Source organism: Electrophorus electricus, chromosome 6, assembly GCF_041902795.1.
Source record: "Electrophorus electricus isolate QZ-2024a chromosome 6, ASM4190279v1, whole genome shotgun sequence".
NCBI lineage: Eukaryota > Metazoa > Chordata > Actinopteri > Gymnotiformes > Gymnotidae > Electrophorus > Electrophorus electricus.
Window position 1 is genome coordinate 16,583,637 of NC_137502.1, and position 23,966 is coordinate 16,607,602.

Below are 23,966 nucleotides of genomic sequence, written 5' to 3' on the forward strand. Positions count from 1 at the left end.
CGCTCTCAAGTCCCAGGTCCTCTCTCTTCCCCTCTCTCACTCCCTTTCTCTCATGTGGATGCCTCTCGAGAATGATCAGTAGTTGAGTGTCTTTAACAAATTCTGTATTTTGCTAATAAGCTCCACTGGAGGAACAGGGGCCTCCCTGAAGGGAAGTTGGATGGATGGAGGAGCATGTCTCACACACACACACCCCCCCCCCCCCCCCCCCCAAGGGTGCACTGGATCGAGCACGCAGAAAACCACCATTAGAACGAACCGGAGCTCCAGCTCGTTTCTAATTGGGCAGTAAACGGGACTGCCCCAAAGTGGGTTTATGGCTGCAGGTTTGCTATCAGGCAGCGAGCGGACCTCTGACGGACTACGTGAAGTACGTACTTGGCCTCGATGTCGGCCTTCTCACGCACGGCCTGCGCCATCTGCTCCATCTCAAAGTACTTCTTTTTGGACTTGGCCAGGTCCTTCACTGAGTCCTGCAGCTCAGCCTGGATCCGGCCCAGCTGCTCGATGCACTGCAGAACGGTGTCCACAGGAGGGCGTCATCACAGAGGGGGCGGAACGGAGGGCAGTTAAGGGCAGCCCACATGGCACAAACTACCAATGCACCAATGAAATGTTTTCTTATGCCATTTTTTACAATAATAACACTAGAAACAAAAAGGCATGCTTCATATTTAAAAGCACACACTCGTACGTGTGCATTGTTGTGCGAGAGAGACGCCGCGTTACCTTCTTGAGCTGCTGCTCTTTGTAAAGCCGCACGGTTTTGGCCGGGTCCGAGATCTCGTTCTTGTAATTGTCACACACGAAGAGTCGCGACTGGGTCACCTGCACAGTGCCCTCCAGGAACGCTCGCCACACCCCGTACACGTTCCTGCAGGGGACACACGGTCACAACTGCTGCCCGCAAGAATATACTGTTTAGAATATGCTAAATATTAGAATAATGTGTTTAGAATATACTGCAAAGCACATCACAACTACAATATGGAGCAATATAACAGTCTGTATTATGTAGCTCATCTGTGTGTGTGTGTGTGTGTGTGTGTGTGTGTGCACGCGCGTGCATGCTCTCCTAGCAGACAGAAGCTCATCCTTCCATCCTTCCATAAGGATCGTCTGGCCTAATTAAGGGAGAAAGGTGTAAAGGAGGTCACCTGTAGTCTGTCCGCTGGTCGTCGGGTTTAATGCCAGGCCAGTCCCGTTTCAGGTACTGGTTGGCCAGCTTCTGCAGGGCCTGAATGACACAGATGAGGAGCGCCAAAGCAGCGTTATATCAGACCAACAATTTGTCTCCACGTGCCGTGCATTTAGTGAGGGTGACAGAGGGGACCATGCATGCGCACACACACGTTCATCACCTGCTTCTACAAAATCCATTCTTCATGAAACAAGGCACAAAGGAACACCACACACCCACAAGCAAACACACGCATACACATGCAAGCATGCACACACACACAGGGTCACATAACACATACCATTCTTAATTTTAAACCCTGTCTACGGTGGCCAAGGAGCTCTGTGCAAGTTTGTGCATGTGTGTGTGTACGTAGGTACTTGGTCCCACATTGAAAAGTGAAAGGTTCTATTGCAATATTACAGTACAGAGCCCCCCCCCCCCATCTGACAAACAAATGAGGATCTCAGCTTCAGAGTTGATTGGCGAGACAGGACGCCGCCCCCCCGAGGTGCTGTGTGGGAGGGAGGGGGCAGAGGGGGTAAACAGTGCTCCCACATTCACTGCAGCTCGATCACGATACAGTTACGTCATCGCCACCTGCTAAATTCCCAGCTCTGAAAGTCCAGCCTTTGTGTGTGTGTGTGTGTGTGTGTGTGTGTGTGTGTGTGTGTGTCTCAGTGTGTGGCACTAAATGCACAGTGTGTTAGTGTCAGAAACCACAGAGCAGGCACGCAATGTGCACTTTCCGTTTCACAGCACCCCGTTAGCACTCACTCCCTTAGCAAAAGAAAGAGGTGATTCTCCTGCAGGAGGTGGGTGGAGGCATCCAGGCTGGACGGAGGCGCTCTGGGCAGGTGGAGCAAGAGACTGCGCCCATCAGACTCCCAACAGCACACTCCTCGGTTGTCTCTACACATGCAATATGGCACCTCAGCAGTCACAAGCTCCAGAACCACGTGGAGCAGCCAGCGTGAAGAGCTTGGGGATGCTCCTCCCCCTCCAAGCCGGCGCTCAGACACTGTGGCCCACGGGCGAGGAGCCACAGCGCTTCAGGTTTGCCCGTTACCTGCTAGGAGTGTAGTTGCCATGGTAACCAGTGCAGGTTTCCTGTGTGGTCCAGATAATGAGAAACTGTAGCTCAAAATGAGCAGCTACAGAAAAAAAAAGAAAAAGAAGGGAAAAAAAAAAGAAAAAAAAGAGAGCCCCGTTTGTTTATGGATGTGAAGCCGCTATTTCAGTCACCGTATGCGTGTGTCCCCTCGTGACATCACGCAGCAGCCAGACCTTGTAGATCTCGCACACCTCACGACTTTAATGAGAAATCCTGACGGGCTGCTAACACTACAACAGATCTCCACTACTGAGTGGCAGCTGCCCACCCATGTACACCGTGCACCTAACGCCTGTGGCTCATGGGCCCCTGCAGCTGTTGCCCCGCCCCCTCAGCTCCCACGTGTTGACCAACGGGTCATTTCCTATTGGCCTCAGGTGACCTATGAACTGCACACTACTCCAGCTGACCTGGAGAAGACGTGCACCCCCCAACCCCAACTGCCCTTCTCTAAACACTCAGGCATCAAACATCTGGTTCTCTCTGCTGACGCTGTGTGTGTGTCACCGAAACAAAGATCTGTGCATAGAGATTTATAGTTAATCTGCTTCATGGGAATATGTCATGCGTCACAGTTACTGCCACTCGAGTCAAGCTCGAGATAAGCCAAGACGAGCACTGTTGCCGGGAAGCTTCCATCATGAAGCAGACCTGCTGTGACCCAGCAGCGAGGGGGGGGGGGGGGGGTTTGATTACGCAGCCACACAACAGGAAATGCTACTGTGTCAAAATGGTTCCTGTTTTTTTTGGAGCAAGCAGTGACGGGGTACAGGGGGTGTGCTTGACGAGGCCGACCCGGACGCCCGTCTCAGACGAACTGGAGCGAGGTGAGGGAGTGGTGAAACTGATGGATGGAACTGAAACCTAACATCACCTGCTCTCACCAGAATCTCCCATCTCACAGAAAATGCCCAGAGCTTTTGGCAGTTGCCCCTGAGCATCCGGTAATTGCACCTTTCAGAACCTCAGGAGAGGATGTTATGTAAAAAAAAAAAACCACACACAAAAAAACCCAACAACAAAACAGTTTCCGTTACAGCCACAAAAACGCCTTGGATTCTTGCACTGCGCCCACGTAAACTACTAGTCATCTGTGAACATGGCCTGCAGTGAAAGGGCTTCTTTGGGTTTTTTTTTTTTTTAATCTGGCCTCATCTCTGAGGTTTTACTGCAATCAACGGAGAAGAGTCACATCAGCTTTGATTAGCTAGTTTGTGTGATGAGACGCCACCCATACAGTGCAGCACCAGGATGGACTGTGGGCTAACTGACAGCTTTCTACCACAGAAAGATGGATGAGGGTGTGTGTGCACTGCGTTTTTTGAATTGAGTTTGGGCTGACAGCTGGAACGTATTGGCTAAAGCAATGCAGATATGTTCACTCCAATTTTAGACTTTAAATGCTATTCAGATGTGTCGTCCCCCCCCCCAAAAAGAAGAAAACGTTATTGTCCAGAACTTCAAAGTCCCTGTCCAGGACAGCAGAGCGAAGATCCAGCGTACATTCCACATTTCAGTAAGGGTGTCGTCGTTGGTTGGATATGTCTTGTCGCTGCACTGAAACCGGCCTGCAAGTTCCAGCAACTCCTGACAAGCCCTTTAAGTCTGAGAACTACCAGAGTTTTTTTATTTTATTTTATTTTTTTTAAGTCCAGTGAGTTCTCTCTGCGTATAAGTGCAGGACTGTGTGAACGTGCGCTATGCCTCAGCTAGAGGGAGGACTAACGGCAAACCCTCATGGTGAAGAAATAAGGAGAAAATGAGTTAGAATGCAAGAATTGGACCTGCCAAATTAAACCCTCTGACTCGAACCGCCTCACACACCCTTCCAGGAGAAAATTCCCCTTTGCGTGGTGGCCTTTAAAGATCACACCCTCCATTTTCCTCTTCCTGGCGTGGGAGGCAGTGTTTCTGCCATTCTGCTTTTGTAAGGGCCTTTTTTCCCTCCGCACAGCCCAGCTCATCAGGCAAAAGTCATTCAGGGAGACAGCTGGTAATAAGGAGTGTTACGCGTGTGGTGCCTATATTGACTTTGTCCGTGGGACTGTGCTGTGTCAGCAGGAAGCAGGGAGAGGGAGGAGAACGGAGAGGATGAGAGAGATGGAGAGAGACAGAGAGCACCTGAGTGAGAAGGAGAGAGAGAGAGAGGAGAGAGAGAGAGAGAGAGAGAGAGAGAGAGAGCGCGCAGGCAACAGGGAGGGCGAGAGTGAGTGAGAGGCAGAGACAGAGAGAGAGGCCTGATCTTAATCACTATCAGCTTAGATGAGATAAAACCAGGATCTCAGACTTTCCTGCACAGACTAATGGACATGGAGACATATCACATCCAGTGTGTGTGTGTGTGTGTGTGTGTGTGTGTGTGTGTGTGAGTGAGTGAGTGAGTGAGAGAGAGAGAGAGAGAGAGAGGTTAAACTTTTGATGGGCACTGGTGCCCCAGTGTACTCAGGATATCCTGTGATATACAGTTTGTCAGGCCTTTAGAACTTTCTTACCGTAATAAGAGATTATTTCATTCTATAACTACACACGATCCCGAGAGAAGCCTGGGAAGAGAGCCAGAGAGCAGACGCCTTCCAAATGAAGAAGGAAGGAGACATGGGTAAGGCCGGAGCAAGCTTCCCATCCGAACGGAGGGATCCGACGGCAGCGGAGGAGAGCACTTACCCTTTGTAGAGTGTGTGTACGGAGGTTGCAGTTGCAGCAGGGTTGGTGGGGTCAACCCTGACGGGCTGCGGCCACACCCTGGCCCAGAGTGGGAGCTCGGATCCAGGGAAGGGAGGCCTTGGCTCTCCAATGAGGATGAGGAGGTGGACCACAGGGACGGACCCAGGGGGCGGGTTTAGGGGCCTCGGCATGGCAACAGATGGAGGTGGCCCATTTCATCGAGTAACCCGCCGTGAGCTTCTGAACCATGCTCCATTAAGAAGGAGTGCTCCCGCACACCATTCTTTGGTGGCTGGAGGTTAGACACGGAGTTGCTGTGGGTGGGACACACAGAGCACTGGAACAAGTCCATGTGGGCCGAGGCCGGGGAGACGTAAAACACCGTGCGTTTTGTTCCAGCATAGAAGGTGGGCGGGACGGCCCACATCACCGTGGTAACAGTGCATGCAGCATTATATTGCGACGCTCCCTTCGCCAAACAAAGCTGGCGAGGTCAAAGGCAAGTGCCCCGTGACCCCGACGGCATGCTCATCGCTGAGGGGATTTCACGGCCCTTTTCTGTATCGCCTCTGGGGCCCATGGCGTCCGGTGTGCGGAAAATGCGGGGCAGGTCCGGAAGGGGTTAGCAGGGCTGCGTGGACACCTTGAAAGCTAAGAACTAAAAGAGTGAGAGGGAGAAAGGAGTGAACACAAGAAATCGATAGCGCAGAGATAGAGAGAGAGAGAGAGAGAGAGAGAGAGAGAGAGAGAGAGAGAGCGAGAGAGAGAGAGAGAGAACCATATGGGAGACATGCGTATGGGTTGGGGGGGTGGGGGTCTGGCCTACTGGGACACAGCGTTCTGGCAGAGGCTCAGTTACAGTGCAGTTCTGACGGGTTCGCGCGTCTTCCAGTGCCATCTTCTCATGCATTATCCATGGCTTTTCACTGGGGCTGAAAAGGAAACGCTCCAATCGAGAGGGCCGCTGGCGTCTCTGGGGTTCCATGGCCGCCATATGCTGAACGCTCCTCTCGTGTTCCGAGGGAAAGACTCCACTTCCCATGTTCAGGATGAAAGAGGAAGGCGCATGCAGGTGCGCCAGCAGCATCGGCAGTGCGGGAACATCTCGGATTAAGGACTTTACGGCGATGGGAGTCGGAGCGGATGTCAGAGTGTAATAACGCGGCATGAACGGTTGAGACAAGTCGCAGGCGTGAAGGCCTCCTAGACCGGCCTGGTTTCCTGTCCGATGGTGACCTGTCTACCCAGGAAGTGCAGGTGTTGGAGCAGGGGCTGGTTAACTACAAGTGGTGCATCTGCCTTTTTTAACTAGTGCTAGGTGAGAACACATGGATGTCTGAAGGAGAAATAGAATACTGCAGAATACGCCAAAGGATTAAAAAGGATGAGGGAAAAAAAATTATCCAAATGAACCAAAAGGTATTTGGGGAGTTGGGAGACTTTCAGGGGAGCTGGCACGCGGACATAGTCTAACACACGAGCCCACGTGAGCAGAAGGCTCTCAGTGAGGCATTTCGGGTCAGGCTGGCCCCGAGGGTTTGTGGCCTACGGGTGGGAACGGGGCGGGCCAGCCTCCGATTCATCTCCTTTATTTCCCGCTCTCCCTGACCTTTCGGACATGCCGGGTCTGGCGACAGCGCAGGAGTGACCGGCGCTTTGTTCTCCCCCTTTACCCTCAAAACCTGTGACCCCTTGACCCGCGTTTAATCTGACCCTAGAGTGCAATGGGAAACATATGCAAACCCGGCGCACAAGTGCGTCCCCGCACACGCACAAATGTACACACGACCAGATTCACAGAGAGATTACCCCCTGTGTAAGCGATCTGTCCTGTGAGGCAAGTACATTAGCAAGTTTTAATAGAGGTATACAGCATTATAACACTATTGAAGGTCCGACGCTGTCAGCAGCCCACGCGAGATGGCGGCAAATCGATAGCGGCCATTTTGCACTCTGTCTTTCTGATTAACACGGCACAGTGATACATGAGTAGATGGATTCCATCCAGGTGTTTACATGGGTGATGAGGTGGCGAGTGGGGGTGCAGGCTCCAAGCAAGCGGTAAACACATGAGCTCGTAAACTGGACTGAGGGAAGAGAAAGTGAGAGAACGAGAGACTTGTGCCCTTCGTATGACCCCTGACCCCTACATGCCCTGTTTTTTTTGGCTCTACTCATCACCCCAAAACAGCCCAGTGGGTGCTGAACTTCACCTCGGGCTGGTCTCTGTGGATACCTTATCATAATCTGGCCCGTGAGGAAGGCGATGAACAAATACAGGCGTAACTGTTTGTTCGGCACGAGCTGTAGAAAAGACAGGACTAAACACTGCGGGGGAAACGAGGGGGAGAGGGAGAGGGAGAGAGAGAGAGAGAGAGAGAGAGAGAGGAGACCAAACAGTAAGAGAAGCCAACACAAGGATAGAAGAGCAGATGAAGGATGTGGAGATGCGTGAGGGTTTATTTGCAAGCAGTGCCTTTGATGTTCACCAAATCAACAAATCACAGAATTTTCATAAATGGCGCTGTGATCAGTCTCACATTCAGGACACGTGGTCTGTGGGTGTGTTGATGAATCACAGCATTTGTACAATACAGCCCAGCCACTCCCCACCTCACACATAGGCCCTAGAAGTGTGTTAGAGCATATCGCAAAGCAACTGCGGTATGCCACGATATAACTGTATATTTGCCCGTGTCCTGTATTAGGCTAGACAGAGAACATGCTCTTGTAACCAGAGGCCTGCCTGGGGCCCTGTGTGTGCCTCCTGGAACCTGAGAAAGGCGTGCTGGCCTGGGTCACCTCTGCCCTGCTTTACCAGCCTAATGGAGCAAGCCTAATGTGTTTTACACCTTTTTAAAAGGGCCATTACCAGCCCCCAACACACACACACACACACACACACACACACACACACACACACACACACACACACACACACACACACACACACACACACACACGGAGAGAGAAAGAATGAACCAACACTAGCCCAGTCCATCTCTCGTTGCATCCTCTTGCAGCTTTCCTGGTACTGCACTTCAAGCCAAGCTGTGAAATTCACTGGGTTTCTCTTCCTTATTCACTCTGCTGCCCATTTGTTTATCTGTCCCCCCCTCCCCTCCCCTCTGTGTCAACACCTCCCACCATGTCCTCTATTCCAACTATCTCAGCTGTTCAGCGAGTCCCTGCCTGAAGACTCTGAAGGACAAACTTATCAAAAGGAGATGAACTCTGAGTCACAGCAGACGGCCTGGACTGGGCTCAGGTGCTGACATCACTCACTCACTCTCACACACACAGCGTGCTCTCCTATGGCCCTTTCAGACAGTGTGAGGTGCAGACCGCACGTTCAGTTCTCACACCAAGCCAGGTGTGTCACACTCTCTGTCTCTCTCAGGATTCTGCCGGCAATCTAGGAATTCTGCCAGTCTCTCGTCCTCGTTCATCAGGGCCATCGGTATGCAGAATCCAGGGGTATGAGCTGGGACACATGCACTAGCACACTTATATGGAATGATGTATATACACACACGTGGACTTGAGTATGCATTCACATGTGGACCTGGATGCGTGAGCGCGCACACACAGAGAGAGAGAGAGAGAGAAAAAAGCACTACATTTCTGTGTTCAGTGGCATCTAAGGGAAGGCTAAAATTCCATTAAGTGCCATGATTAATGGGGATGAATGACATTTCTCTCCATCTGAATCATATATAATCAATTTATTCATTAGCGTGGGGATATGAAAGCAGGAGGGGAGAGGACCGGCCAAGCCACAAAGAGCCACTTGATTTGTTCTGGACAGGTGGCCAAGCCGGCCAGTGGCGGCTGCCGCTCTCCCAGAGAGCCCGCCCACAAAGGCGCTAAAGACGATTATGCTAATGCAGGCCCTTTCCCTGAGACTTTCCCAGGAAGGAGAGCAGAGGAGGGGGCGCACATGCAGGGGGGTGGAAGAGATATATATGTGTGTGTGTGTGTGTGTGTGTGTGTTGGCCCCACCACGAAAGAGGAAGAAAAACCTGTGTGAGAAACACAGCTCTGGTGCTGTCCGCTCCAGCACATTTTAAAAAACACATTTCACTTTAATCACACATTTTCTATTAAAAACATTCACTAATGCCAATTTGCATAATTCCCATCACTGTTTCCCTGTTGTTATGTAGGCAAGGAGCAAGTCACTCAGATCTCTGTTTCCTGCATGCACCCAACCCAGCACCAACCTAGACCAGACCCAGCACAAACATGGCCCTAACTTAGACCAAACCCAGCCCCATCTCAGCTCCAACCTGGACCAAACATAGATCAAAGCCAGCCGCCACAGACACCAAACCTGGCCACCAAAGAGACTAAACTCGGCCCTAAACTAGACCAAACCCAGCCTAATCCCAGCCCCAACCTAGACCACTCTGATCACATGACTAGAGGCCTGTCTGGGTGCTGTGGCCATCTGAACATCTGAACAGCATCATCCTAAAAGGACATTTAATTATTGCACAATAACCTTGGTTAAGGAGGCATGGAAACACTGAATGGAGAGAAAAAGAGAGGCAGATAGAGACAGGGACAGGCAGTCACACAGAGACATGCAAGCAGATGCAGGTAGACAGAGGCAGGGACAGGCAGATAGGAGAGAGTTGCATGGGAAGAGCTGATTTTTAAAAAGTTCTTCCTAATGAGAGCTACAGCGATGAAAATAAAGGCTTTTGGCGTCTCCGGAGAAGAGGATTACACTGACTTCTTAATACCTTTGGTCAACACCCTGTCAGGATACTCACAACGTTAATGTGCAAACTGCAATGATTTCCCCTAACACACACACACACTTGCATGCATACAACACACCTCTTTTTCTGTTCACAGATCCATAGTCAAACACATCAATTCCTTTACACTTAAGAACAATAAACACACACACAGTATGCTCATGTTCTTCCTCTAGCTGCTTCTGCTGTTGTACATAGACTGGTCTTTTTTCTCTTGCATTTCTGTGGCAGGTTGTGAGTATGGGTGGGTGAGGGGGGTTCCCTAGTCTTCTCAGGCTAAAGCCAAATCAAAAACTATCAGTTAGGCAGGGCAGGGGGCGAGAGAGCGAGAGAGAGCACGGCCAATTGAGCAGTGTGCGCTGACTGCGTGTCTGCTATTGATCTTTCCAGTCTTTATACAGGCGCCGTGATGTCACGGGGATCAGGAAGTGGCCTTTGCCTCCGACTGCTCGTGGCCCCGAGACGGCCCTCCCACGCGCGGCCGACAGCTAGTCAGAAAAGCTCCACCCACGCTGGCGAGATAGCAGGGGTCCTGCATGTGCCAAAGGAGAAAGGTGAAGGGGTCTTGCCTGAACATGGTCGGAATAGACCAAGCGTTTATACTACACACACACACACACACACACACACACACACACACACACACACACACACACACACACACACACACACACGCGCGCGCGCGATAACCGCATGCCAACTGCAGCTCGGAGACGGCAGAGGTTGAGCTGTCGTGGAACTAATGAAGAATGCATGCTTGCCTTTCACAAATCGACTGGATTAGGCATGTCTGCTGCTTCACGCATCACGCAGCCTTTGCTGGGCCGCGATGCTGGCGCCCACGGGCAGCAGAGCAGGCGGGATTTAGGTCAGGAGATGGCACATTTCACATGGGGTTAAACCTGTCTGTCACATGCAAGGTAGCACCATTTCCCAGTGTGTTCTTCTCGTCTCTATTCTCGGTCAACACGTCTCAGCGCTTTTTTACACACTGGGATTTCAGTTCCTGCTCTGTTCATTGTCAAGAAAGAACCTGTGCGCTGGAATTCACACCAAAAGAGGAGGAGGACAAAAAGAAGAGTGGGAAAGAGAGAGAGTCCTTCCTCCTAGATGGTCACTGCCATCACTGGAAGACTTACAGCGAGGGCTGGAGGCATTTCCAAGCCACCTCTCTTCCCCAGACTTTGCCCTGCACTCCGTCTTCCATCCTTTCTTCCCTCTACCTCCCTCACCTTTCGCTCTTTTTCTTGCCCTCCACCCGTGACCCCACCTCTCCCTCTTTCATGGCGGAGTGGTGGCATGCAGTAAAATATTCAGTTGCACACAGCACTCACACTGTCACACACTCCAAGGAAATTCAGCACTTTCATCATGCTGCAGCTTTCTGTCTCTGTCTGTCTGTCTCTCTCTCTCTCTCTCTCTCAGAATGGGGGTTTTAAAGGGTGTCAGAGGGGTGAGGCGTGTTGCTAAGCAACCATTTTCACAGAGGGTGACACCGGAGCTGGTGATTCTGATAAACCTAGTAAAAGCCTGCAGTATAATGTCTTTGATTAAGAGACACACAGGGGCACACAGACGCGTGCACGCACATGCACACGGGAATGTTCATTCATTGGCATTCACAGCCATGGTGGAGTATCCTCTCTCTTAGCAGAAGGCTCCTGCTTAAGTCCAGCGATAACCATGTTGCATGCACAGGGGCGGTGCAGGCAGCGGGGAGTCAATGAAAGCTCAGCTGAGGCCACAGGAGGGCCCGCCTCCCCCCTTAGGCCCAGTCTCTTTCCAAAACAAAAGTTGGTCTGTTCGACAGGGCCGGCCTGGAAAACAATGTTTATTTGTGTGGACAGCTGTGCGGTGCTGTAGGCCCCCATGTGTGTGTAGTGGGAGCACATGGGCACACCAGGCCCCGAGAAACCTACTAAGGCCCAAGTCCCGACGCTGCTACATCCCCGCCGTCTCTATGACGAGGCCAGCTTAGCACTACCTGGTTCTGGAATCTCTATGGCAACCGCCTCAGCAGGGATATCTGCCCTGGGGAGCGCAAATCCCACCCCTTTTCACCTGTCCTCTGCTGCCTGGTAGGGTGCAGAAGCTGTCTGAGGGATGGTGTGGGCTGGTGCCCCTCCCCGTGGATAAGACCAGGTGCAGAAGTTGCACCACTGACATTACCGACACACGTCAAATTAACGTGGGGGGTGGAGGTGAAATTTCGAAGAAGATTCCATAGAGTGACTGGTCTACAAGTTGCCAGGGCATTAGGCAGACGAGTCTAATCCTTTATGACCTCTGAACCTCAGGGTCAAAGGTCAGACTCAACACTAGTGATAGCTCCAGTGGGAATATATCATTCCTCATAAATACTAACATGCCTGTGATGTTGAGCATTATGGGGCATGGAGTGTCCTCTCTGTGCCTTTAATGAAGGGAGCACCAAACAGCAGGAGTTTAATTAGACCCCAAATCCACCAAACTGTCATCTGCACATGGTGTGCAATCTAAGCCATGCTTCCAAATGATGGTTGATAGTTCAGTGTTTAAGAGTGTGTGTGTGTGTGTGCGTGTGTGTGTATGCTTACATGCACTGGTTTGTTGAGCTCACGCGGCAGTGACATTATGTGTGGCTGTGGCTGTGTGTGTGTGTATGTGTATGTGTGCGAGCCTGCATGGTTGCATCATGTGAAGTCTGCCCGTCTGCATAGCAGTATCACAGACAGGGCACTGTGTGTGCCTACACGGCATCACTGTGTGGCGTTGTGCCAGGTTCTGGCCCTGAGTGATCTCACAGTCATTACAAGACATCAGACACAGCACAGCACACGATCAAGTGCACCCGCGCACGTACCCCCCCCCCCCATACACAGTCACATGCATGCCCACATACAAGTGTGCACAAACACACACTCAAATCTACAGTGATGGGAGAATAATCGGAGGGCACAGAATCCCTGGAGCAGCCTTTACTCTGGAGCTTCTGCTCCGCCGGGCATTAGTCACGGAAGCCGCATTAACGGCAGCCACAGAAGCACGTTAAAACCAACAGCACAACGCAACCATCCATCTTCAGCAGAACGTTCGGTGGCGTCTAACCCGCCGCTACGAGAGGTGGTGCGACTGCTCAAGTGTGCTGCTCTCAGACACCGGGGGGGCGAGGGCGGAGGGTTGGCTCCACCTCTGCGCTTCCCAGCTGGCTGCTCCTTCCACGTCGTTTATGCAGAGGCGTGATGCAGCGATAGCAGGGCACAACATGACCGGTGACGTGTGACCGGGGGGGTAACGCGACTGCTGTTGAGGGTCTTTTTCTTTTTCTTTTTTTTGCGCGAGATGCCACGGGGAACGATTAAGCAGAGCATTAACAACCCCGAACAGGGGCCACCCTAAACCCAGCAGAAAGCCCCTTTAACCAGACGCTCGGGAACGGTGCCAGAACGTGGGCCTTTTGCGAGCATTGCCACGTGTACAGACAAGGCAGTACCGCACAGGGCTCCGTGGTAGCTGGGACGCAGTCTGAAATGAGACACTCACAGCTGCTAGATCAGAAGTTTCCCTCAGCCAAGTACACCGAGTGCACCGCGATCCGAAGCCCTGACAGGAACTCCGCAGTGCAAGCCAGGTGAGCCAGCAATGGCGCAGGGCAGCGAGCCCGAACCTCTGCCCCTGGACTCGGTGGGCAGGCGCACAGAACGGCAGAGCTACCAATCGGCTTGAGGTTTTGTTAATTAGCTGTTATTGATCTGCTGTTGATTAGTCTTTACGTCTGTGTGAAGCTGGCAAGGCTGGGGAAGCTTTTGCACCGATTAGCGGTGCGCCGCTAAAAGCTGTTTGCGGGGCGCTTTAACGTAGGGCACGAAATCATGGTGACGCTGCATTTTCAAAGGACCTTTGGGATTCGTGTAGGAGCAGAGGGTGAGGGTGGAAGTGAAGGCAGGAAACTGGGACTCTTATCACCGAGGAGAAAGCCAGCATAGCCAAAGGGTTCTGGTGTGGGGCAGGAGCATGTCATGGAGAGTGCATCGTGACTGTGAAAGAGATACCACACACACACACACACACACACACACACACACACACACACACACACACACACACACACACACACACACACACACACAAAATGGCCTTACCTGTGAATAGTCCCTCTCCAGAGCAGCCTTCTTCTGGCTGTACGTCCTGTTAAAACAAATCAGACAGAAGCGCTCATTAAGCAACACAATACCAGTTCCTGATACATATTCATAAGCCATGTCCCCCATTAAAGTTGCCTATTATGTTCCTTAACTACAGGACCCCACTCCATTTAATCTCTGCCCTCCGAGCACTAACGCTCACTTGTTTTTTCCCCTCAGCCTCTGTGTCTCGCACCGGCAAGATGGAGCAATCTCACACGGCAGCACCGGAGGCGGTCGAGGAAGCGTTTGGACCAGTATTTTATTACCACGCAGCTGAAGCTCGAAGGACCTGCTACTGTCCAGAAGGCAGAGCGCGTGAACACCCAGGCCTCCACGGCCAGCCCTGGCCCTCCATATACATCACACTTCCTCATTCTCATTTCAGCTGGTTTTCTCTTATTTTCTCTTCTGTTCTTTCTTTCTAAACATTCCACATTTCCTTCCTTCGGTTTTCCTGCTATGTACATACCAATAGTGGGACCATGGAAAGGGAGTCAATCCAAGGTCATTATGTGAAAGCTTTATATGCATATTTGCAATATAGTGGACATTTGTTTTAGAATCTCTAAAATCACACAGGTTTCCAGTTTCCTCCACGTTTCATTATTCTATCTAGTTTCTTCCCCCTTTAAATGTAAAGCATCCTTGGGTTTGTGAAATGCGCTATAGAAACTGAACTTAATAATAAAACTGTTACTTTGACAACTGAATATCTGTACATTTTCATCCATTTCCTGAGTGTCCCTACGTTGCCTCTGAGTTTCACACTTTTCTAGGCCTTTACAAGAGCCCCAAGGTTTAGAGACGGAGACTAATGGGGACGTTTTGCAGGTTATCGCTCCCTGCTCCCTTGTTCTCTGTCTGACTCGGCCTATCCTTTACCTCTGGTAACAAGTGGGGATCAGTACTTCCTGACTGGTGCTTACCAGGGCAGTGTGTCTCTGTGTTAAGTGCAATAGTGTGTGTGAGAGCAAGAATGTGAGCATGAACTTGGTATGTTTGCTCTTACGCAGGCCAGGAATTTCCGCACTCCCCCCCCCTTTCCACAGACCCCAGCAAACCCCTCTACTCCAACAGCCAAACAAGTGCATTGCCAAATCCAAACATGGCCCTGTGCTCACATAGCTTGCTGGGGGTTTGTGTGTGTGTGTGTGTGTGTGTGTGTGTGTGTGTGTGTGTGTGTGGGAGGGGGACTACATTCTTGATTTATCAAAGGGTCCAACAGTTTTAGCCCTAGCTCGGATCTCTCTCTTTCTGGTCTTCCTTCACTCCGTATCTATCCTCGTTTCGGAAGCGGTGCTCCTACTCTCTCCCTGGCAGGAGAACAGCCCAGAATGTTCGGCTTTGCGCAACATCTGCGTGCTCCCCGTAACCCTTCGTAACACTTTACTTTGTTTCCTGTAAGCTCTGACGTTACACGGCGGCCCCCTGAAAGTTGGGGGAGGGGTTTCAGCCAAATGTTCTGGGCTCGGACACGTCAGTCGGGGAAGCAAAGGCTTGGGAACGTTGATGACCTGTCTCGGGTCTGTTAGGCAACTGAACACATTAAATATGCAGACAGCACAAGCTCTGCTGTAGACAGAGGGCAGGGGAACTCAGGGGAAAGGAGGAGTTTGGACACATTGGGGTGCGTGGACAAGAAACTGCGGTGTAAAGTTGGAGGGCTGGCTAGACGCACGTGCACACACATGCACACACAGGCTGGCAGCAGGTTTTGGGTATAGTCTGATTATGAAAGGCTTGCAGTTCTTCAGTGGCTTGCAGTTCTTCAGTGGTGTAATTCAGTGTGAGACCACATAAAAGATGCAAACAGACTAGTGAATAGTGTGTGCGCGCGCGCGCGCACACACACACACAAACAAACAGGATGCTGTCAAACAGAGCAGCACTCTCTCACATCACAACAGAGGAACAAAGAGTTCTCGTTCAGAGAAGCGGAACCTAAGGTAAAGCCTCAGTTTCCACTGGCCCCTCCACACCGGTGCTCATGGGTGTGGCCCCCTCTAGGTTTGGTGCTGATTGGAAAGAGTCCACCGCAGTGTGTGTGTGGCATGTATGTATTGGGTGGGGGGTGGCTGTTTGACTTCCAGGTGTTTCACTCCCTGACATGAACTTCCGCACAGGAAACACCGAAACAAAGGTCAATGGTTAAATGGGCATGGGGTAAATCCCCCTCAGGACCCTTTTGAGAGCCCATCTTTGAGCTCTGACCTGCATGCAGAGAGGCAACATATTTGCATACACAGGTTCGCCGACTGGCACACGCACAGCTGAGATTCTACTGCAACCACTTCCCAAGAGGCTTGGTGCGGTGGGCGGGACTGTGAGAAAGCAACAATACAAAAGGCAGCGGTTACAGAACATAATGAGAGAGAGAGAGAGAGGGAGAGAGAGAACAAGATAGAAGGAGATGCTGGTGGCATTTTCCGGGATGCCGCTTGGAAGGGTACGACAACACTAAGTCAATAATTACAGCCGGACCCAGAATGCTAATTACAAAGCAGACAGAGCGACAGGACCAGGGGATCAGGTAGCCATCATGCCTCTGTGCTCCCAGGATACTGCCACCATTACGGTGCCTGTCTCGGGCGGGCGGGGGTGTGTATACGGTAACTATGGAAACCATTCCACCCTATATCAAGGAAAACGGGTCTGCAGGCCTGTTTGGACACCACGAATGGGAGAATCGGCCTACGACAGGCTTTTTCAGAAAGCTGCTGGTAACGTCAAACTTCGGCACATTTGGAAAACTGAGGAAAGGTCAAGGCCGGTCTTAAAGGGCAGAGGTCAGAGCTCTGTCGGGGAAAGCCATCATCGTTAGCTTTTTTTTCTCCCGTCCAGCCTGATCAATGCATGCACGCAAACACACGCGCACCCACACACTATAAATTGCGCCATTTGCATGACAATCACCAGAATGTAAGCACACACATTCCAACAGCAGTAATGTGAACACAGCCTAATTCAAGCCCAATTTAATCAAACTCTAAATCTAGGAAGCAATACAATGAGATGCCCAAATAATAATCACTCCAAATAACACAGAAGGTCTGCAAGTGCTGTACGTCTATAAAATGTCTATAAACTTCACTAAACAGATGTTCCCTTACATAAAACATTCCAATGTTCGTACGGGTGAGAATGATGCCATAATACTATATGTCTGTACTTGTGTGCCCACTTTTGAATATAATGATGCAATCAGTGCCTTGAGGTGTGTGTGTGTAAATAAATATAAGAGATCAGTGAATAAACCTGAATTAAACTGAGGCATCATGGCCCTCAGGTGGTGCTGTCATAGCGCTACACAGAGTTGGCCTACGTGCCGCTGCAGAGGCATACAGTGCTCTCCTACACCTCCACCCCCCGCAGGGCCATGTGGGAAGGGGTGGAGACAGGAGGGGCTTCTTCACAACACACACACACACAATGAGAGAGCGTGACACACAGAGAGAGAGAGAGAGAGAGAGAGAGAGAGAGAGACACGTCCAGATGGAGAGATGGAGAGAGGGTAAACGAAGCAGCAGGGCTCTGGGGGCCAGTGATGGTGATCTAATTTCACCTGGAACAGGATGCTGGCAGAATCTGGGGTGACCCAGGTCGAGGACTTGATTTTCACCATAGGCACTTCTCCAATTAGTGACTGGGTATGAAAGCAACAAGCAGCAAGTGTGTGTGTGTGTGTGTGTCCTGATATGATTTTTCTCTATATATATTTGTTTTATATAAAAGCAGAGTCAGGAGGCGAGCTCACTGTAGTGATGTCACCAAGTCACACTGTACTTATGTTCAAGAATTTGTTGTTCAGAAACTGGTTGAGCATCTGAACTCTGTGTGTGTGCGCGTGTGGTGCCGCTGTATAGAAAGGCTGGCAGAAAGACAGAGGGCGTGTGTCTTCATGTTGACGTGAACAGAAGCTGCTCTCCTGCTGCCTTACTGATCCAAGTCGCCAGCCTCCACTGCCGGTGAAGAGCTTTCCACTCACTAATGCTGGACTCCTTTCAGAGGGTCTAGATACCTTAGTCATACAGCTCCCACACACACACACACACACACACACACACTAGCCTGGGTCTGTGCCTCTCTCCGTCTCCGTGTGTAGCAGTGCAAGGTGTAGAGCTCATTGGGTATGTATATACACGTGTACCAAAAAACAAGTGTGTGTACGTGTGTACTGAAGAACCTCAGGTTCAGCACAAGTGCTTTACAACCTGACCAATGTTAGAATTTTGGATACAACTGGCTGCCTGGAGGACAATCCACATGAGAAATCTTGTATCCATCGATCTTTTGATTTATATTGCCGGCATGAATATGGACATTTTCCTACACAGAATGTCTCAAAGCTGGAGTTTTGCAATGGAATTTTTTTAGGACTAGAGAAACCCAATATATTTTTTCAACAGCCCTGCAATACCCAAGAGCATTTTTTTACATTTATTTATGAAATCCTGCAGACCACCAAAAATGATCAGAGGCCAAATGTAGCCTTGTAATGGTTATACCAGAGATTTGCACTAAAAAAGGAGAGTGTGTTGGCTATTCTATCAGTAAGGCCTATCAGACCCCATTCCTGAACGTTTGGCCACACAGTTAAGGTCAGGTGGCACAGAATGACCCGGGCTGACCCCAGACAAACAAAGGTCAAGTGGATGCTTAAGCCTTGTGGCACACAGGGCCAACGAACAGAGGCTCATGCGTACACACATTCAAACAGTGACACACACATACGTGTAGACAATGTGCACACATGCCATGAAGTGCAAGTCAGTAATTCACACCAGATTCCACTAAAACGCATTGGCTGGAAATAATTATTCTCTCACATAAACAACACAAAGACGGTCCTTTAAAACAACACTTTCTTCTTCACTTTGTAGAGAAGCGGGAAAAAAGAAAACACTGTCCTCCAGTTTCTGCAATAACAAAACTCTCTTTCAACTTACTGAAGGCACAGAGGCCTCAGTGGAGCACAAAACTATTTCCCACAATGCCTTGTACTCCTTCTTGCCTCGTACCGCCAGCAGTATCAGTTTATCTGAGCAAGAGTCTGAACTTCAGACCTTGAGTTCACTGAGCTGCCCATCAACAGTTAACACAGAACACAAGAGCAAATGGTAGCACGCACTCAATGAAGCGCACACACACACACACACACACAGGAAACAAACATATGAGAAAATAAACTTGTAAGGAGGATGTGGCTGTGTGTGTGTGTGTGTGTGTGGGCAAGCGTGTCTATTACTGTGTGTGTGGGTGGGAGAGAGAGTGCTAAAGGGTGGGAATAATAACAGCTTTGGCCACATGTAGTCTCGAAGAGATGACATCAGCAGCAGCAGCAGGCCAATGAGGTATAGAGGAGGATCAAATCAGAGAACATGGGATTAGATCAATGCCGACCCTGCCTCCCTGCCAAGAGATCAATTTAGGCAACAAGATCACGTGTGTGTGCGTGCGTGCGTGTGTGTGAGCGAGAGACAGAGAAAAAGGGAACGAGAGAGTGTATGTGAAAGAGAGAGCAGCAGATAGAAAGCATCCGACATTGATGAGGCTCTGTACTCCCAGCAATGAGTCTGATGCGAGACATAAGGGCATGAGGACCCCCCCCCCCCCCCAGAGCAGAACAATAAAGATCTTTAGAAGACGGACACCCAGGAAAGCAGCCCTAGACTGACTCGTGCCTTTTAAAAGTCTCGAGTTCGAATCCCAGAGAGGCCCTGAAGTGCACAGCTGACCGATTCCTCTCCTCCTATGCACCCTTACTCAACAGGTGCAGGCGACTGAGGGGCTGGTTCAGCGGGATAGGGTGTGGAACACTGAACCATAGAGTGCTGAGGACCTCCAGAACTCTTGAGGAACCAGCATCTCCATGGATTACGTGCCAGCTAGCTCTCACTCTCATGTAGCCGTGGCGCTAGCTGCCGTGGTTTATTTGTTCATTCATTTATTTATTTATTATGAATAAAAAAGAATAAAAATTGCATATTAGGCAAGACTGGGGATATTTAGCTGACTAGCAGAATTAGCCTGCCTCTTCTGCTTTCTTATCAGTATTCTCTCTCACTCTGTCTATCTGTCCGTGTCTCTCTCTGTCCGTCTGAGTGTCTCTCTCTCTCTCTCTCTCCCCACCCCTCTCTCTCTTGCTCACTCAATCACGCTCTCTCATCCCCCAGAACTTCGCTTGTGGGGGATGTTCACACAGTTACGATGACCCTCATGACGGTCCCTTGCTGTGAGCCATAACAGTAGCGGCATGCGCCATCAGCCAAGTGCTGCGTTATAATGGTGCTATAAGCTGTGGACTGTTACCAAGACAATTCCTGAAACCAACAGCCCCCATGACATCATTGGGGTGGCCTTGGCGATGATCACAGTTTAGTCCTCTGGAGGCGCACGAGATGTGTCCTCCTACAAAGGTCGACATTACGGATTGTGAAACAGCTGTTAGGATGGCAGGAATTAGCGAGCGTTCGTAAGCAGTTGCTATAATGTTGAGGAAACGTGACTAGTAAGTGGGAGAGAGCTCATGCAGCTTGCGTTCAGCTGTAATGTAATGAGAGTGAGGGAGTGATGAGGGGTTAATGAGAGAAGCGCAGCACTGTGGATGACCGTGGTAAGGAGGTGCTGAGAGGAGAGGGGGACTCTCTGCAGGAGGTGCGTACTATCAGGGTGGGAGCCCTAAACAAGAGCTGGAACCACATTGGACCAAAACACCAGAGAGAGAGAGAGAGAGAGAGAGAGAGGTTTCAGCCTCACAGAAAAATTGAATAATCCTTCCAGCTCCTTGATGCAGTCAGTGTGAAACCACACACACACACACACACACACACACACACACACACACACACACACACACACACACACACACACACACACACACACACTTATACATGCAGAGTATATTCTGATTGCACAGCAATTTCGATCCATAAGTCCCTTGCGTGGGTGTGAAAGTCAACTACGTCTCCCAGAAACACTTGTGTGCACACACGCACGTGCTGTCTCCAGCCTCTGCAGACTCTCCGTTCCATTTCCTGGAACATGCCTTGTTTCCTCATAGGGGGAGTTGGGGTGGGGGCGGGGGTAACAAAACGACATGGAGGAGGATTAAATGAGGGATAAGGAAAAACTTCCAGCTTGGACTCTCGGATGTGGGAACATCCGAGGCCCGAGCCGGAAACGCAGAGGAAATGCTTTCGCCATATCCCAGTCCTATAATCTGGGTATTCTTCCAAATAATGGGAATTCACCGTCTCGCCTCTCCCTTCCCCATAGCCTCCCAGTCCTGCTGCTCACTTCCAGTCCAGCCTTCCTCTCATGAGCAATGGTGAGAGTGTGTGCATGTGTGTGTGCGCATGTACTGAAGAGCTTGCCTCATGAGCTATTGTGAAAGTGTTTAAGGTAGACAGAGAGAGAGAGAGAGAGAGAGAGAGAGAGAGAGAGAGAGAGAGAGAGACAGACAGAGAGTGTGTGTGGGGAGGGGTGAGGGTGGCTGCTTAAGGGTTTACCTCATGTCTTCCAGTAAATCACATTCGGTTTGGTGCTTAAGGTGTAGTCTTGTGAGCTGCTCTGTGTGCGTGGTCTTCAGCTCCTGCGTGACTTTTACCTATGCACACACACATGAAAAGAAGGAAGGAGAGGGCTTCATTAGCATCAGAGAAAGAGGAGCGTGTATTCATACTCACAGTTGACATGTTCGTTCTCTCTCTCTCTCTTCCCTCCCTCCCGGAATTTTCAAACACACACAACAACAACAACAACAACAACAAAACAAACAAACACCAATAAGCACCATACTGCACGTATGAGATATGCAACATGTCCGCCCCTGGATACTCTGCCCTCTCTTTGAAGTTGAAAACCATGACGCCAAGCCTGCTTTATTGGAATGCAATTAAAGCACGTGCAGTGTTTCTGTTCTCTACCCGCGGGATACAACACACCGAAGCAAACTGCAAGCCCTAACCCCACATCCAGAACCAACGCCCATGTTGGCAGGGTGGAGATGAAGCTGTTAGTGTCAAACACACAAGCACCACTGACGTTCTCCCAGCTCCAGAACTTAGTTGACATTCAATTCTGAGTACAACATGTCAAACTCCAGAGGGGATCTAGGTGGTAGGAAACAGATGTTAAAATTATATAAAAATGTAAACAATCCAACAAAAAAAAACAACCTTAAACCTCCATGACAGTTACAAATTTGCACTGACTACAACCCTGCCTCCACATAGCCACCCTGGGTAGTCTGATCTGCTGTCATTACAGCTCAGTGTGAAGGTTCTTGAAGGACGCAGGTGCATCTGAAAGGTGGCGCAGGTGGAGGTGGAATTTAATGAATTTTCCGGTCCTTTCCCGGAGAACAATTTAAGTCAACCTTGACAGGATGCTGCCTTATGGACAAACTAAAACGGACTTGTATGCGTCATTTATACAGACGTATGTAAATCCCGTCGACACCACTAGGGCTCAGCCGGTCCCTGTTAATGTTGCTGTTGTCATTCGCATTTGATTATCGCAACTACCAATAATCGCATAGCCTCCCTTGTGAATCGAATCGTGAGGTCAGTGCCAATAACCAGCTCCATACCTCACCAGCATCGCCGGTTACACCAGTCCCTGCTGACGATGCTTTTCTGGGCGCCAAGTAAGCACCGTGATGTATGGAGCCAGCGTGGGTGATGATGTGTTCCGTGGCCCCACTTAACGCTGCGCAGGACCCGGTGGGAACGCACTGGCGTGCCACAGCAGGCCTGCTCATACCTTGGGAGCCGCTGTTAATTACAACGGAACCGCTCGGCTTGCCGGTAGAGCGGCGTCGCTTAATTGGTTCTGCAACCATCCCCTAAAGGTTAGATAAAGCAAAGAGCGTCAAGTACAGCCGAAGCCTACACGCTTGAACAGAAGGCGCAGGCAGGTCGCAGGAAGCGGTGCACAGGAGAGACTACATGCCAGCTCGTAAGATACCGGATCCCTTTGGACGGTCTTCGTGCTTTGCAAAAAATAAAATAAAAAATGCTGGAGACTGATATGGCGCGCATCTGTAGAACGTTTACGGTGTCGTGTAGTAGGGGACAGATCAATCCACGTTTCCGTCTCTATATAAATGCCCAAATGAACCGACGCCGGCGGCCGGTTTGCAATAAACACGATCACACCATTCGCCACTGAAAGGGATGGTAGTGTTCATCTTAGCAGTACATAAACCGCATGATCTGCCGCTGTCACACGAGAGGGCAGCAAGCATAGGAGTAAACCCACCCGGCCAGTATGATTTAAACTGAGTCAAATCCGATATACCATCCGTAAACCTTGGCCTTGGCTTATCGACTTACGCACCGTTTCCCGGCCAATGGCATTTGCCATGTATTTTACGAAATAAAATAATGGTCAATGTATTTGGTCAAATCTAACAGCTTCCCTTTCATTTCAAGATAAGGTAGCGAGCGTAGAATTTTTGCACTAGACAAAGCAGCGGCAAAAGGTCAGACGTCCACTATCTTAAATCATCAGTTTATTCTGGGTGACTACATTAGCCATCAGTTTATTATAGGTAACGACAGTAGCCATTACTTTATTCGAGGTGCCATCAGTATATTCTGGGTGTCCATTGTTCTTGGAAAACAACAAAAAACAAAACAAAACAGATGAAGAGTCAGCACGTGAATCATTAGCCTTTATTTCTCAGACTCAGAAGCCTGCATTACTCTTAAATGAATCCAACACCATTACCGTCATTCACCATGGCTAGAATCGGTGAGATACCAGTCGAAATGCTCACCTTAATTTGTTGTACTTAGTGTCAGAACAAATCTTTTTAAACGTGCAAATCTTTAAGCCGTTTGACAAAACGATTTAAAAGAGGAATGCGATGAAATCAGAACACCTCGCTAGTCTAGCAGTAGGTAACTGGGTACAATGTAAAAAGCCACAGGTCAAAAGCACAGGACACGCAATGCACAGAGGACAAGAAACCATCTCGGGGACATCAGGCAACACAGCCTGAACTTACGGTTCGGTTCAGCAGCCGTAGCTTCACTTTATATGGCGACGCATGCTGATTCGCCTTAACGGTT

At 50.1% G+C, this 23,966-nt stretch overlaps 1 protein-coding gene across 3 annotated transcripts in view; it reads right to left on the reverse strand.

Moving 5' to 3' along the window:
* The window catches only part of fchsd2 (FCH and double SH3 domains 2), a 48,581-nt gene that overhangs the window by 23,936 nt on the left and 679 nt on the right, over positions 1 to 23,966 (reverse strand). For all 3 annotated transcript variants that reach the window (XR_014124138.1, XM_027009344.3, XM_081715833.1), the window contains exons 2-6: positions 21,399 to 21,496; positions 13,846 to 13,891; positions 1,158 to 1,237; positions 730 to 874; positions 379 to 512 (exon numbers count right to left, since the gene is read on the reverse strand). Coding sequence is in view for 2 of the 3 variants with exons in the window: in XM_027009344.3 (XP_026865145.3) it covers positions 379 to 512; positions 730 to 874; positions 1,158 to 1,237; positions 13,846 to 13,891; positions 21,399 to 21,496 (503 nt within the window). In the remaining variant the exon portion in view is untranslated. The remainder of the gene's footprint in view (positions 1 to 378; positions 513 to 729; positions 875 to 1,157; positions 1,238 to 13,845; positions 13,892 to 21,398; positions 21,497 to 23,966) is intronic.